Source organism: Salvelinus fontinalis, chromosome 11 (assembly GCF_029448725.1).
Source record: "Salvelinus fontinalis isolate EN_2023a chromosome 11, ASM2944872v1, whole genome shotgun sequence".
NCBI lineage: Eukaryota > Metazoa > Chordata > Actinopteri > Salmoniformes > Salmonidae > Salvelinus > Salvelinus fontinalis.
In genome coordinates, this window is record NC_074675.1 from 40,232,096 (window position 1) to 40,247,878 (window position 15,783).

Below are 15,783 nucleotides of genomic sequence, written 5' to 3' on the forward strand. Positions count from 1 at the left end.
AATAATGCAAGACAAATTATTAACCTTTAATTTTGTTTAATCACCAAATATTGTCAATGGAATTACAAATAAGTTCCATTTTGACCGAAATATGTTTACAAATTTACAGAAAAACATCGTTATACTCAGAATCTGTAGTTATACAGGTCAAGGCACTCCGTAAAGTAGAATGAGTGATGCAATCAATAAGATTCCATATTATGTACTACAGCAGTCAGCAGTGGTGGTAAAACTTGGCAATGGGAGGACCGCAGTGTGCAGGTTTTTGTTCCAGACTATACTTAATTCAATCCACACCCTGCATCGACAACATTTGTCCACTCCCGGAATACAGTTTGTGATGCATATTCTACGGCACTTGAAACTCAATTTGAAATGATGAAAACATAGCTGCTGACAATACAAATGTAAGAACATATGTGACGCTCAGCTAAGCCTTGGTCATGATCATTAGGCACAAAACGGGAGAAAATTGACAGAAACAGGGATGGACTCATTTTATGTTGTAAAAATTTTGTTGCAAAAAGCGTGCCCTAACGAACATAACCCTGTAGTTTCACGCACAGCTCAGACCACGGATTGGCCTTTGTCGTCGTCGTAGCGTTGGTACTGTTCTCCCAGCAGGGGCTGGCGGCCCTCCAGTTTGCTGTAAGAGTGGGAGCGCACGGCACATGTGGTTGCAGCAAAGATTACAGCGACGACGACCAGGGCCGCCACGATGGCAATGGTGATGATCTCAGTCAAAGTTAAAGGAGCAGCTATAGAGATGAGACAAGATTTATAATATTTACATTCGTCATATGGAATGTGAAACTCGCAAACAGACAGACAGACAGATAGACAGACGGAAGGGCTCTTACCAAAATAGCTACAATAAAGAAACTGTAAGCATAACAAGCTGTGAGCATAACATTGCATATAAAGTCAGGTCCATGATTATTGTCACCCTTGACAAATATGAGCAAAAAAACGGTATAAAGTCTAATAAAAACGGAGCTACAAAACAATGGGACAATATATATAAAATATGGTGGTGGATCTATTACTTTCTAAACAAAATCTCTTTCTAATTGTATTAGTATAAAATATATAATTTTCCCTTTTTCCCATACAATATAGCTGTCACGACTTCTTCCGAATGTGGCTCCTCTTCCTGTTCGGGTGGCGCTCGGCTGTCGTCGTCATCGGCCTACTAGCTGCCATCAATCCCTTTTCCCTTTTCTGTTGGTTTTGTCTGATTTGTTTCACCTGTTTCTTGTTTAGCTTTTGAGTTGGGCTATTTAAGCCGGTAGGCCCGCCTGCTCTTTGTGCGGGCTTGATTATTTTCCCCACTGTGTTGACGTGTGGTAGTGCGTGTTGTTTAGTTACCTGTTTTGGGCATTTGTTTGATTTACGCCCAGTTTCGTGGAGAGTACTACTTTTCCCTGTGCGTAATAAAGCGCTATTCTGAACTTTCTGCCTCCTGCACCTGACTCCGCACCCACTACACCTAGTGTGTTACAATAGCTCAGTTTTTGTAATATTTATTTTAGACCGTCTTTTTTGCTCATCTTTATCAAGGCTTCCAATAATTCCGGTCCTGACTGTATATAATAGATAAGACAAATATTCATAATGTATTTATATTGACATTATACACACCTAGCTATTCAGCCTGTATTTATATTGACATTATACACACCTGGCTATTCAGCCTGTATTTATAATGGCATTATACACACCTGGCCATTCAGCCTGTATTTATAATGGCATTATACACACCTAGCTATTCAGCCTGTATTTATATTGACATTATACACACATGGCCATTCAGCCTGTATTTATAATGGCATTATACACACCTAGCTATTCAGCCTGTATTTATATTGACATTATACACACCTGGCCATTCAGCCTGTATTTATATTGACATTATACACACCTGGCCATTCAGCCTGTATTTATAATGGCATTGTACACACCTGGCCATTCAGCCTGTATTTATATTGACATTATACACACCTGGCCATTCGGCCTCATAAGAGTAGCCAAGGTTCTCTGGGGCTGTAAGAAACATCTCAGCGTTGGTCACTGGAGGCCAGAAGGGAACCATGTTGTACCCGCTGTTGTGACCAATGGGGGCATTCTCTGAAGGATAGACTGCCAAATCTGAAAAATGTATCAGTTAAGAGTCAGCTTATAAACATGTGCCGCTGATGTACAAAGAAGAAATCCTGCCAGAGGGTGCATAGTAATCGTGTAATTGTTGTGTAATTACCATTTTACCATGTCATTTAGAAACGGCCTGTACCGCATAGTCAACAAGTACATAGAGGATGGAAGAACATCGTATCTTCCGACAAGCAAGCACAGACAAAGCCAATACATAAAGACAACAGATCAGGTATTGAACATGAGATTGCTAGGAGGGTGGGATCCGTTACCAGGGGCGTGCCTCCTGAGCCACTCGTCAAAGATGGCATCTGTGAAAGTGTGGAGAAGCACGAAGATGGGGTCGTTGGGCGAGAGGTGGGTCTGTCCCCCTGTCCCGTTCAGAAACAGGTGGGCCAGGTTGTGGAGGCTCCGTACCACTGGGTCGTAGTTTCCCTGGGGGGCACTATAGCCTGTGCACACAACACAGGTAGCTTGTGGATTAAATACAGGAAACTGTGCGTAGTGGATGTGAATCTCACCAGTAGCATGTTAGCAGAAGTACACCAGTGAAATGGGTGACGTCACACCTTCCCTGAGACCTAAATCTCGGTACAGAACAGAATGCACTCTGTTGCGTGTGTGTGTGCATGTGTCTGGGTGTGTATCATCATGCTCAACAACGCTCAACGTTCAGTATGTGTGAGCCTATGTACACTACAAGGAAGTGTAATGATATCTGTGTGTTTCGATGTGAATTACTATATCTATTGGTGTAGACCAGCAATAGCCACTCACCCTCGATGGTGTTCCTGAAGCTCTCTGAAGAGGTGGAGTAGTAGGGAGGGGTGTCAAAGGTGTTCACCTGCAGGCAGTCTGCCACATCCTGGGGCTCAGGGAGACGCTGCACCATGGGGCGGGCCACGTTTCCAGCTGGGTTCCTCCTGATGGCGGTGGTCTCAGTATCTGGGTGGAGAGAGAGGAGAGGGTTAAAAGGGTGGTCTTAGTAACCTGGGTTAATAGAGGGAATAATAAATGGGATTGGTAAGTTGGGAAGTGCTGAAAATACACCAGGGCCATGTTTAAATACTATTTAGATCCTTCATTCTTTTTATTCCTTCCTTCCTTCCTTCCGGAAATCACTCTGTTGGAGGAGAAGAGCCCTCCACTTTGAATCTTGTTCTCTGATGGGTTTTTGAGGAGATGAGGAGAGAGGATGCAAGGAATCGAGGAAAGATTAATTGAGATGGAGCTAGTGCTTGAAGACTAATGTTGACAAGCTCATTGCTTCCCCTAGTGTTCTGACAAGGTGTTGCGCCAACAGCACCAACACTTGAACCAGGCTTAATTAAGCAAGTAATGATAGTAATCAATAGGTATTACAATATGGAATGGTGAAGTTGCTCAAAGGGACACTACACGTCCCTTGATGTTCTGGTCATTTTTCAACCTTACTGAGCATGTTTATATAATCTCAGTGACTTTTACGGATTTTAACATCTGTGCCTACAGACAACTTCTACCCACCATATAGGGGGTTCTCTTCAAAACTTGGAAGGATATGAGAGCACCACTGAAGGCTTACTGTTGCAGATGGTCCCCAGTGTATCATAGTCCCCCACACTCTCACAGATCACCCTCCAATTGGAGAAGATGGAGTTGGTGCTGATGGAATTCATATCGAGGTTGCTCCTCGCTCCCAATAGGTCATCTGTGCAGATGTCACAGGTGCTTCCACCAATGGCAAAGTTCCAGTAGGGCAGGGCAAAGGACGGGTCTTGCAGCATATCCTAAATTGAAAGTAGGTTAAGAAAAAATTACATAAAGGGCACACAATTCTAATAATCATATTGTGCAATTAGAAACACCTTAATAATCTGCAATTAAAATAGTTACAAATGGGCAGAGGAGTATATAGTGGCTGTATTATTTCCGTTCAATTGAACAAACAACATACCACAATCTCAATATTTAGTTGCAACTGATTCAATGTATTTCATCGTATGAAACAATGATTTGCCTTTATTGCTATAGCCTAATATATGGTTATGCCAAGATAATGATCTTTAAAAACAATAAACAATCTTTGTCAGTAATGAACCAATGACTAATACACAATTCAATAAATGACTTGGGCAACAGATGCTCTGTTGTGCCCTATTAGAAGAGAAATCTAGGCTCAGCCTAGTAACGCCTTAGCACATTTTCTGCTAAGCTTGCTTGATTTTGGCAGGAAATTGCTTCTTCTGGAAAAATATCCTCACCCTTAATAGGGCACTAATTCCAACAAACAATAGGGAAAGTGAAATGACTATTGATGGGCAATAAATACAGATTCAAATGGATTTGCTGATGGTGAAAATCCATAATAGCATTAGATGATGGCCTATTAGACTGTGATATACAGTTGAATAATCAACCCCCAGTTGTTGGCTCACTACAAAAAAAGTGATTTGCATTATGATGCATTATTTCAGTTCATATTTTACATGTATACAGTGACATGTTGCCGGTACCCCATCTCACCTGCATGTCACGCTCAAGTTGAAGCAGGTGAAACCTGTGCCAGGTCACAAAACCGGGACCTTCATGAGAGAAGTCGACTCCGCCAAAGCTCGGCTGGCCGGCCCCTAAGAAGGTTTTGCTGACCGAATAGTAGTGGGTCCACACAAAGTAATTGTAGATGGTGATGTTCTCAAACTGCGGGGTGTTTCCATCCGGCCCGAATACCTCCTGGTACCGCCTCGTAGCAATTACAATGTCCGGGTGCACCGCGCGCTTGGCCTGGTCCAGCGCGGTCACGAAAGCTCGCTTCTGATCCGCACTGAGCTGCATCACGTTTCTCCGGACTGAAGGATTAAAACCAGTCATGCGTTAATGAGCACATTCTTTTGTGAGAAGAAATTGAGAAATTACCCACTGGGCACACACTGGTTGAATCAACGTTGTTTCCACGTAATTTCAATGAAATTACGTTGAATCAACGTGGAATGGACTTTGAATTGACGTCTGTGCCCACTGGGTATAGATAGGGCAGGTAGTCTATCCATAGTACCGTTAACCTTTATGTATAGACCTACACCATTGCCTAAATACGAGGCAAAATGTCATTATATCGTACATTAAATGCAACTATATTTAATCCATGGACGTTCGTGTCCATTATAAAGTGTTGTACACTTTCCATGATCCCGTGCAGAAATGTGATTTTCAACCAGTTGAGCGGCCGTACGTAAAGTACCGTGTGGCGGTGCTTGTATAGAGGGTGCTTGTAGTAGACTATAATTTACTTATTTTAATCAACATATATGGACTGTTGATCTCAGTTAAATTGGTTTAAGTGTGAGACTAAATGAGACACATATTGGATGTTATTAACCCTATGCAGTTTCAATTGCGTAAAAACATCAAATAATTTTGTAATGGAAACTGAAACATTTGTTTCCCAGGAGAATAAAAAAAACGTACCAACAGCAACCGGTTGGTCACAGTTTAACCCGGCCAATCCATGCCTACAACGGCCACAATTATAACCGGTGAAATTCCCGTTGCACTGGCAGGTTCGATTGAAGTAGCGGATGGGCCAACGTTCACGGTCATCCCGTCCATCGTGGGGGTACTGGGGGCCGTGTGCACTTGCGTCTGCCGCTATCGAAATGCACTGTCCACGTCCAGTAGCGGACCCGCAGTCGTCATTCGCGACCCCAAACGGGGATGGACAACACTGACCACTCCGAAGTCCCTCTGGAGTCACACATTCCCTCGGAAACTGCGCGCGCACAAACACTGTGCCCAAGAGCACTAGCAAGCCATACTTCCACATAGCCACGAAAAGGCAAAAAGACACACACCAGAAAGTTAGTTAAATGGAAAGATGGATCACCCAAATCTCTTTCTTCAATCACACTAACGTTAGTCAATACCTTACTCGTAACCTCATCACTTCAAAGTTCTTTTTCTGTTTCAATTCAGTGCGCGTTTGTATTTCCATGCCGCCCGACCCTCTTGTACTAATTGCCCCAACACCAGCCAAATAACCCCCTGGCCTTTAAATACTGGATTAGCGCATGACTGCCCGGATTTCTGATCTCCTCGTGATCACATCACATTTCTTACCGGACTGAGAGGGATAGAGGTTAGGTAGTCACGCACACTGTTTCACTAGTCCTACTGTGAAACATAATTTGGCATGTCACCTGTGGAAGCTATTGAATTAATGCTGTCCTCCAGTTTTAACCCCATCAATTAATGTTTATGAATTTCTGGACTAATTTCACCACATGTTGTCAAAAGGGATTACACTTAAATTACATGGCCACATTGAAAACCACAAAAGAGAGTGACTGCTCTAAATTAGTATTACAAATCAAAGGAAGTACACTGCAACAACAAAAAAGTGTGGTCTGCTACAGTACATGGTTAAGTGTCACTTTGAATAAAATGGAACCATATTTACATGTTATTATGCCTACATATATTTATGTTGACCTTATCACTAATACAACCACTCATCTGGATGGGATTGCAAAAGAGCCCACCTCGACCTAACGATCCTTACAATAGTCTTATAATAACACAAGTCACTTTCTCACAGATAACAGTTACATTGTCCTTCGTGATGTACTGCTTACTGTCACCCATTTGTTTCATCATCGGTTCAGTTGAGTTATTTATTTGCACAGATAAAACACAACTTTTTATACAACGTTAAAGGTAATAAAAGGTATGCAATGCATGAGCTCTCCTTTAGCTAATCCCTAATTGTTTACGCTTGCAGGTTCATGAGTTCATGTTGGAATGTGCTCATCATACCCAAGTCATTTGACTTCTCACGCAGTACCCCTTCCTCCCTAACTCGTTCATCCCCTCCACCCTCGCTTGCCCTTTCCTCCCAGTCATTCCCTCCTCATGTGAGCTAAGAATCCTTCGAGGCCCTTTTGGTGGTGGCAGCACGGTATAGTGAGGGAGTCTAGTTGAATAGCTCTTACAGACCGCACGTTACTTTTGCCTCTAGGAATGGAGAGCATTCAGGACCTTTTTATCCCAACTCTCAGCTGATAGCTTCATAGCCAGTTGGCATTTACATATTGTTAATGATCTTCTAGTTGGGACTGCATCATCATCAGCTCAAACATATTCCCCTTTCAAGGTATGTGGAGTTCCATGGATTTGGAACACATTGAGAAGACACGACCAGTGTGATAACAAACCTAAAAGAACATCACAATACATGAATCACAAAAATGCCAAAACCTAACCTGCAAGGAATATATTTAAAGTTTCCCACATTATACTGTTTGCTTTGCAGTGGGTTATTCCGAGGGCATCTCCAAATACAGACAGTAGTTGTTTATTGGCACTAATTAGTAGTCATTATTTCATAATAACTAGGACGTGCATGGTTTCGTCCTCCTCAGGAGGGTGAACTCCTCCTAATTAGCAAAGGGCCATTTTTCTCGGTGCTATGGTTTGAGAGATAGTTGGGCGAAACATCAGTTGAGTGCTGGGGGAAAAAAGTCCAATGGCAGGTTTTTAGCTTTGCATTACCATATGTCTCCTTCTCACTTCAAAGCACAGACAGCACTGTTGGAAAGAACTTGTCAGAAAGCCAACATTCCTTAAAATGCTAAACAGGTATAAAGGAATGGAGAGCCACGTCATTTTGGAAGGCGGACCGTAAGGCTGTAAGGCTGCTAAGTGTGTAAAGGAAGTAGTAATAATGAAAAAGTCAGTTTATGAGAAGAAAACATACGTCCTCAATTGACCTCTAATTATCTCTGTAAGATCTCAATCAGATTGTTTGCCAATGAAAAGTTGATTTTGGAATCCACCACATTATTTTCTTCATGTAGTCCTACAAACCAAAACATGCCATTTTTCCCAAGTAGCTGAAGTAGAAATGATTGACAAGTACATCTAGGAGATGAATAAAAACCAAGTCCTACATTTATCTCTAATACTCTTTTTAATGTCCGAGTATCATTGTTTGCAAATTGAAAAAGTTCATTAAGAATTTAGCTATAACACATACTTTTCTTCATTGTAGGCCTAAAAATAGGCACATTTTTGCACAACTGAGTTGGTTTGTTGCCGGTGCTCGGGAATATTTTTATGATATCTTAAAAGAAAAGAGAAACTTGCACACTGCTCTTGGCAGTATCACGTCCGTTTATTCATCGTACGTATCAGCCTTCATGTCGGGCCATTTTTACTCATCTGGCTGCCAGCAGACATACTGGAAGGGAAAAGATTTAGACCAGTCACATGCATTTAACAATGTTAGGGCCATAATACGAGCCAGTGTAAAGATTCTTAAATAGGGTGTGAGGATAAGCAAGATGTAATCCTATTCTAATGAAATACATATGAAAATACATTCCTTAGGAGTTGTAAGATCAGAGGTTTGTATTGGGAAATGCATATTGTAGATTCATTACAGAACTTTCTTTTGATAATTTAAGCATCACTAAATCTATATCTGAATCTGTTTTGAACTGACTTTCCTTGTTTTAAATTAAATGCAAGTGTACTGTCATAATGAAAAATATTTGATAATGTAATAATTTGATGGAATACATATTGTCTCAAAAACAATACAATCTTATTTAGCAGTTCCTGCTTGCTGACAGTCCTGAACCGTGATTTATTAATGTAATGGTATTTCATTTCAATGTATATTGAATAATAAAAAAACTAGTGCCCTGGAGGATAATGTTCTCATGCATGTTAGCCATTATAAGGTCACATCTCTAGGTCAGTGTTTCTTAGTCCTGGTCCTGGGGACCCAAAGGTGTGCACATTTTTGTTTTTGCCCTAGCATACACACCTGATTCCACTAATCAACTCATCATCAAACCTTTGATTTGTATCAACTTACAGTGGTGGCCAAATATATTGGCACCCTTGTTTTCAATTTCAGTTTATTTGAGAAGAAATAGAGAATTATTTAAGAAAATTGCAAGGGTGCCAATATATTTGTGCAAGTGCATGATCTGAATGAAACTTCATACATGGTCGAAATTACGGAAATGCTGGGCACTCCCATTATAAATGAGGGCAATCACATACAATACATGTACAACATAATAACAAATCCCGCCATAAATATTGAATACATATCACCAGGGCCGTAGCCAGGGGATCTGGGAAATTGTAAGAATGTCACGGTTTTCTAAAGTTGAACCCAGAAGCAGACCAGGACAAGGAGAGTAAGACAAAGGTGAGTATTTATTTACAAGTTTGAATGTAGTGATAGAAAAATCCAAGTGATGGAGCGGGCAGCGGAGGTGAGTTGATGGGATTGAATAGGAAGATCCAATGAAGTAACTGAGGTCACCGACGACCAGGTAGGGATGAGATGAGTGTTCCGGGTGAATGACTGTAGACAGAAAAAACAGAGGTGAGTTCAAGGCAAGCAAAACGTACAAAACAACAAAACAAACTCTATCAAACTGGAGGCTGATACACTGGCACAACATACTGTTCATGGCTAACGATCCGGCAGGGAATGGATGTCAGGTCAGTGCTTATGAAGTGGAGGGGTGATGATCCGGACCAGGTGTGCAGATAGCGGATTGGAAACAGGTGCGGTAAATCAGAGATCTCCCAACCAGCTACGTCGCCAGGCAACCAGACAGGGTGCGTTCCAGGACACCGGAAAAAAACACTCCAGAACAGAACACAGGCAAAAACAGACTCAGGAAGCGAGATTCGTGACAAAGAAATTTGAAGCTCATCTACTGCATTTCTATACAATAGAAAATCTAAAATGCTATTTGGAGAACAGCAAAAGCTGTAGCTTCATTTACCTCAGTCGATATACAAACACATAGCCTATTAGCTATACGTTTTTCGCTACACATTAACTCACATTAACTCAGCATCGGGATTAAAAACTAGAATTTAATACGTAGAGGGATCTGTAAATGAACAAATATTTTTTGGGACAAAAGGTAAACAAATACGCTGGCTCTGAGTTTTTTTTGTTGTTTTTGCAGTTTTACAGCAAATGTCCTGCAATTCTACACATTTTGCCATGCGTTTGTGGAGGCATTTCTGCAGTTTTTAAAGCAAATTTCCTGCAATGCTACACATTTTTCCATTACTTATGCCATGGTTTTATCTGAGTGAGAGTGACTGACACAATCAATGGGGGCCCCCTGGAGATCAGGTTCTCTCAACAGTATGTTCCATTTTTTATTCTTGTTTTTATTTTATGACATTTTTTTGAAAAAAATACAGAGGTCCGGACCTCGGTGTTCTTATATGTAGTTTCGGCCCTGCATATCACCGTTGGGCTCTCCCAAGACAATCGACATTATATTCAAACTATTGTATTTTTCTGGATGGGTGCGCAAATAAAACCAAACGGAATACACATTTGTATTGTTATTTCACCTTTATTTAACCAGGTAGGCTAGTTGAGAACAAGTTCTCAATTACAACTGCGACCTGGCCAAGATAAAGCATAGCAGTTCGACACATACAACAACTGTCAGGACCCGGTGCGAGAAACAGTCACTAATAATCGTCAGAACCCAGAAGATGAGGCAGACACAGCAGTACTAGAGATGGTGGTTTAATTAAAGAACAAAATCTTCAGGCAAAGAATCTAAATCCACAATGTCCAAACATAAAGCCAAGAAGCACAAAATGGATATCCTCCAAAATACAAAGAAACTCCAAAGTGGTAAAAAACAGCAGGGAAAAACAAACCTCAAAAGACTACTCAAAAATACACAAGAACTAAACCAGAGAACCTCTGGAAAATCCAATAAGAGAATCATATGTTCAGAACAAGGCTTGGGCTGGGGCTGGGTGGTAACATACAAACACTGAGCAAGGAACACAGGGTTTAAATACTAACAAGGGAACGACACACAGGTGCAAACAATAATTAGAGCTAGGAAAAAACAAAAGGTACAAAAAAGGTGCAATCGGGACATCTAGTGACCAAAACCTGAACAGTCCTGGCCAAAACCTTACAGAATCCCCCTCCTAGGAACGGCTCGTGACGTTCCTACCAGCCTTCTCAGGGTGGAGGGTCCTGAACTGACGAATGAGGTCAGGGTCCAGTATGTCCTTGGCAGGAACCCAGGAGCGCTCCTCGGGACCGTAGCCTTCCCAGTCCACCAGATACTGCCAGGACCGCTGCACCCGGCGGAAATCCAGTATCCGGTGGACGGTATAAGCCGACTGGCCACCGATGACACGGGGCGGAGGGGGAGGTCTGCCTGCCGGGATAAGGGGAGAAAAAAACAACAGGTTTTAATAAAGAAATGTGAAATGTTGGATTGATCTTAAGGGATCTGGGTAAGTGCAGGCGAAAAGTAACGGGATTGACTCTCCTGGCAATCTTAAAGGGACCGATGAATCTCTGGGACAGCTTGCGAGACTCCACCCGTAGCGGTAAGTTCTTTGTTGAGAGCCATACTCTCTGGCCGGGGTACAGGGTAGGACCGGGACGGTGACGTCTGTTGGCTTGTCGTTGGTACTGCTGTGAGGAACGCAGAAGATTAAGACGTGCCTTCTTCCACGTTAGCCGACAGCGTCTGATGAACCTCGAGGCTGAAGGCACTCTGACTTCTGCCTCCTGGTCCGGGAACAATAGAGGAGCATAGCCAAACTGACACTCATGCGGGGATATACCAGTGGAGGAGGAGCACAAGGTGTTGTGCGCGTACTCGGCCCAAACAATGAAGGATGACCATGTGGACGGGTTGTTGGAAACCATACATCTGAGGGTGGTTTCCAGCTCCTGATTCATCCTCTCAGTTTGGCCGTTGGACTCTGGATGGTACCCTGAAGATAAACTGGCCGTGGCCCCTATGAGTTGGCAGAAGGCCTTCCAAAACCTTGAGGCGAACTGGGGACCTATGTCGGAAACCATATCTTGCGGAATGCCAAAGACTCGGAACACATGGTTAATCACCAACTCAGCAGTTTCCTTGGCAGAAGGTAATTTGGTCAAGGGAACAAACCTGGCCGCTTTAGAAAACCTGTCGATGATGACTAGGATCGTAGTATTACCATGGGACGGAGGAAGGCCAGTAATAAAGTCCAACGAGATATGGGACCAGGGTCGGTGGGGAATAGATAAAGGGTGAAGGAGTCCTTGAGGGCGGAGGTGAGAAGATTTGCCCTGGCAGCACATGGAACAGGCCTTGACGAAAGTGGCAACGTCTTCTTTTATGGTGGGCCACCAGAACTTACGCTGGATGAACTCCAAGGTGCGACCTACGCCCGGGTGACAGGTGAGGCGCGAGGAGTGCCCCCACAGAAGGACTTGGGACCTTGCTGCCTTGGGAACAAACAACCGATTGGCAGGACCTCCTCCAGGGCCCGGTTTGATGGCTTGAGCTTGTTTCACGGTATCCTCCACTTGCCACGAGATCGGAGCCACGATCTTAGCGGCAGGAAGGACAGTCATGTCAGTATCTTCTCGAATGGCAGGAGAGTAGATTCGTGACAAGGCGTCCGGTTTGAGATTCTTCGACCCGGGTCTATAGGTGTGGATAAACTGAAATCGGCTGAAGAAAAGAGACCATCGAGCTTGTCTGGAGTTCAACCGCTTCGCCTGCTGGATATACTCCAGATTTTTGTGGTCCGTAAGCACTTGAAACGGTTGAGAAGCCCCCTTGAGCCAGTGTCTCCATTCCTTCAATGCCATCTTAACCACTAGGAGTTCACGATCCCCCACATCGTAATTCCTCTCGGCCGGGGTAAGCCGGTGAGAGAAGAAGGCACAAGGATGAAGCTTCTTGTCTTCACCCCTCTGAGACAGGACAGCTCCAACACCAACCTCTGATGCGTCTACCTCCACCACAAAAGGTTCATCCGCCGTTGGTAGTGTCAGGATGGGAGCAGAGAGGATGCGCTGCTTGAGTCCTTGGAAGGCCCTCTCAGCTTCTCTTCCCCACAGAAACCTTGTGTTGCCACCCTTGGTTACAGCTGAGAGAGGGGCTGCCACCGAGCTGAAGTTCTTGATGAACTTGCGGTAAAAGTTGGTGAAGCCCAGGAAACGCGGAACTTCCTTAACGGACTTGGGGGTGGGCCAATCCGCTACCGCCCCTACCTTCTTGGGGTCCATCTGGACTCGACCGGGTTCTACTATAAATCCCAGGAATTGTACTCGAGAGGAATGGAATTCACACTTTTCCGGCTTAACGTACAAATGGCTGTCTAGGAGGCGTTTGAGCACTTGTCTGACATGCTTAGTGTGTTCTTGAAGGGAGCTCGAAAAGATGAGGATGTCATCCAAGTAAACAAACCCGAAGATGTTAAGCATATCCCTAAGCACATCGTTTATGAGCGCTTGGAACACAGCCGGGGCGTTGGTCAGGCCGAAGCGCATCACCGAGTATTCGTAGTGACCAGTAGGCGTGTTGAAAGCGGTCTTCCACTCGTCCCCGGGTTTGATCCGCACAAGATGGTATGCGTTCCGCAGGTCAAGCTTAGTGAAGACAACTGCTTCCTGGAGCAGCTCAAAGGCTGTGGCCATAAGGGGTAGCGGGTAGCGGTTACGGACGGTTATGGCATTGAGTCCCCGGTAGTCGATGCAAGGTCGTAATCCACCGTCTTTCTTGGCCACAAAGAAAAACCCTGCTCCCGCCGGCGAGGTAGATGGACGCATGAGGCCTGCTGCCAGAGCGTCCTTGATGTAGGTATCCATAGCAGCTCGTTCGGGAGGAGAAAGGCGAAAAGATCCGACCCCTGGGAGGGCAGGTCCTTGGAAACAGGTCGATGGTGCAATCGTAAGGTCTATGGGGTGGTAGTTTGGTGGCCCTCTGTTTGCTAAATACCGGTTTGAGGTCATGGTAACACTCGGGAACTCGGGACAGGTCGATGGATTCTAGAGACTCGGGAGGGGAACTCGGGGAACTTGGGAAGATACAAGTGGCTTGGCACGTAGGACCCCACTGCTTGATAATGCCCACAGACCAGTCGATGTGAGGGTTATGGCTGTGAAGCCAGGGGTAACCAAGGACGAGAGGGAACTCGGAACAGGAGATCAGATGAAAGTTCATCACTTCCTGGTGTTGGGAAACTGAAAGTCGCAAGGGGGTAGAGGCACGAGTGACAAGTCCAGATCCCAAAGGGCTTCTATCCAACGTAGTAACCCTTATGGGGTCACTTAGAGGTTCAGAAGGAACGCCATTCTCCTTCGCTCAGACCCCATTCATGAAGTTACCTGCGGCTCCAGAGTCTACCAAGGCTTGAAGAGGAAACTCGTGGTCGTCCCAGGAAAGGGTAACTGGAATGAGCAGGCGGGAGTTGGATGGATGGGAGGAGGTTATGTTTCCCGTTACAGTCCTCCCAGGCCTGCACGGGAGAGAGCGTTTCCCTGGAGCCCGGGACACGTGGAGCGGAAATGGCCCGGTTTGCCGCAATATAGACAGCATCGCTCCCTCATCCGGCGGTCTCTCTCAGCCTGGGAGATGCGTCCAACCTGCATGGGTTCTGTTGGAGCCAGCGAGGATAAAGGTGGAGACTCGGAGCTGGAACCGATAGGAGCTAGGGTGAGAGGTCTACGGTTGAGTTCTCTCTCTCTCTCAGACGCTGGTCTATGCGCGAAGCCAACTTGATAAGGGACTCGAGGTTGTCCGGTGGTTCCCGAGTGGCCAGTTCATCTTGGGTGGTGTCAGAAAGACCCTTCAAAAAACACACTGTGAGCGCCTCGTCGTTCCAGCCACTTGCTGCTGCCACAGTGCGGAACTGGATGGCATAGTCCGTCACGCTGCGCCGACCTTGGCAGAGAGTCAGGAGCTGTTTGGCTGAGTCAGGGCCGTTGGCAGGACCTTGAAACACTCGCTTGAATTCTTCAGCAAAGGTAGAGTAGCTGGCACAGCAGGGACTTTGGGCATCCCACACAGCAGTAGCCCAAGCTAGGGCTTTTTCCGACAGCAGGGTGATGATATATGCTATCTTGGACCGGTCGGTGGGAAACGACGATGGTTGTAGCTCAAAGGAGAGAGAACATTGTGTGAAAAACCCTTTACAAACACTCGGATCACCTGAGAACCGTTGGGGAGGCGGCAGACGAGGTTCAGCCAGGGAGTTAACTGCCAGGGGCACTTGAATCTGATGAACTGGAGCAGAAGCGGTTGCCGGGGAAAGTCGATCAGAAATCTGCTTTATGGAAGTCAGCATCTCTGACAGAAGTTGAGAATGTCAAGCCATTAAGGCCTCTTGCTGAACCAGAGCAGCTTCGTGGCGTTGGACAGTCCCCTCGTGGTGGGACAGGATGGAACAAAAATCCTGGGTACTGGCTGCCTCTGGGTTCATTATAATGGCTCAGTGTTTCTGTCAGGACCCGGTGCGAGAAACAGTCACTAATAATCGTCAGAACCCAGAAGATGAGGCAGACACAGCAGTACTAGAGATGGTGGTTTAATTAAAGAACAAAATCTTCAGGCAAAGAATCTAAATCCACAATGTCCAAACATAAAGCCAAGAAGCACAAAATGGATATCCTCCAAAATACAAAGAAACGCCAAAGTGGTAAAAAACAGCAGGGGAAAAACAAACCTCAAAAGACTACTCAAAAATACACAAGAACTAAACCAGAGAACCTCTGGAAAATCCAATAAGAGAATCATATGTTCAGAACAAGGCTTGGGCTGGGGCTGGGTGCTAACATACAAACACTGAGCA

At 44.7% G+C, this 15,783-nt stretch overlaps 1 protein-coding gene across 1 annotated transcript; it reads right to left on the reverse strand.

The window, feature by feature from the left end:
* LOC129865736 (5,6-dihydroxyindole-2-carboxylic acid oxidase-like) lies at window positions 1-6,163 on the reverse strand. Its single transcript, XM_055938721.1, has 7 exons — window positions 5,599-6,163; window positions 4,657-4,979; window positions 3,716-3,920; window positions 2,929-3,096; window positions 2,424-2,603; window positions 2,002-2,148; window positions 1-758 (listed from the first exon to the last, which is right to left on the reverse strand). Exons 1-7 carry the CDS (start codon window positions 5,951-5,953, stop codon window positions 568-570), a joined length of 1,569 nt encoding a protein of 522 aa, XP_055794696.1. The 5' UTR covers window positions 5,954-6,163; the 3' UTR covers window positions 1-567.
* Window positions 6,164-15,783: the final 9,620 nt, after the last annotated feature.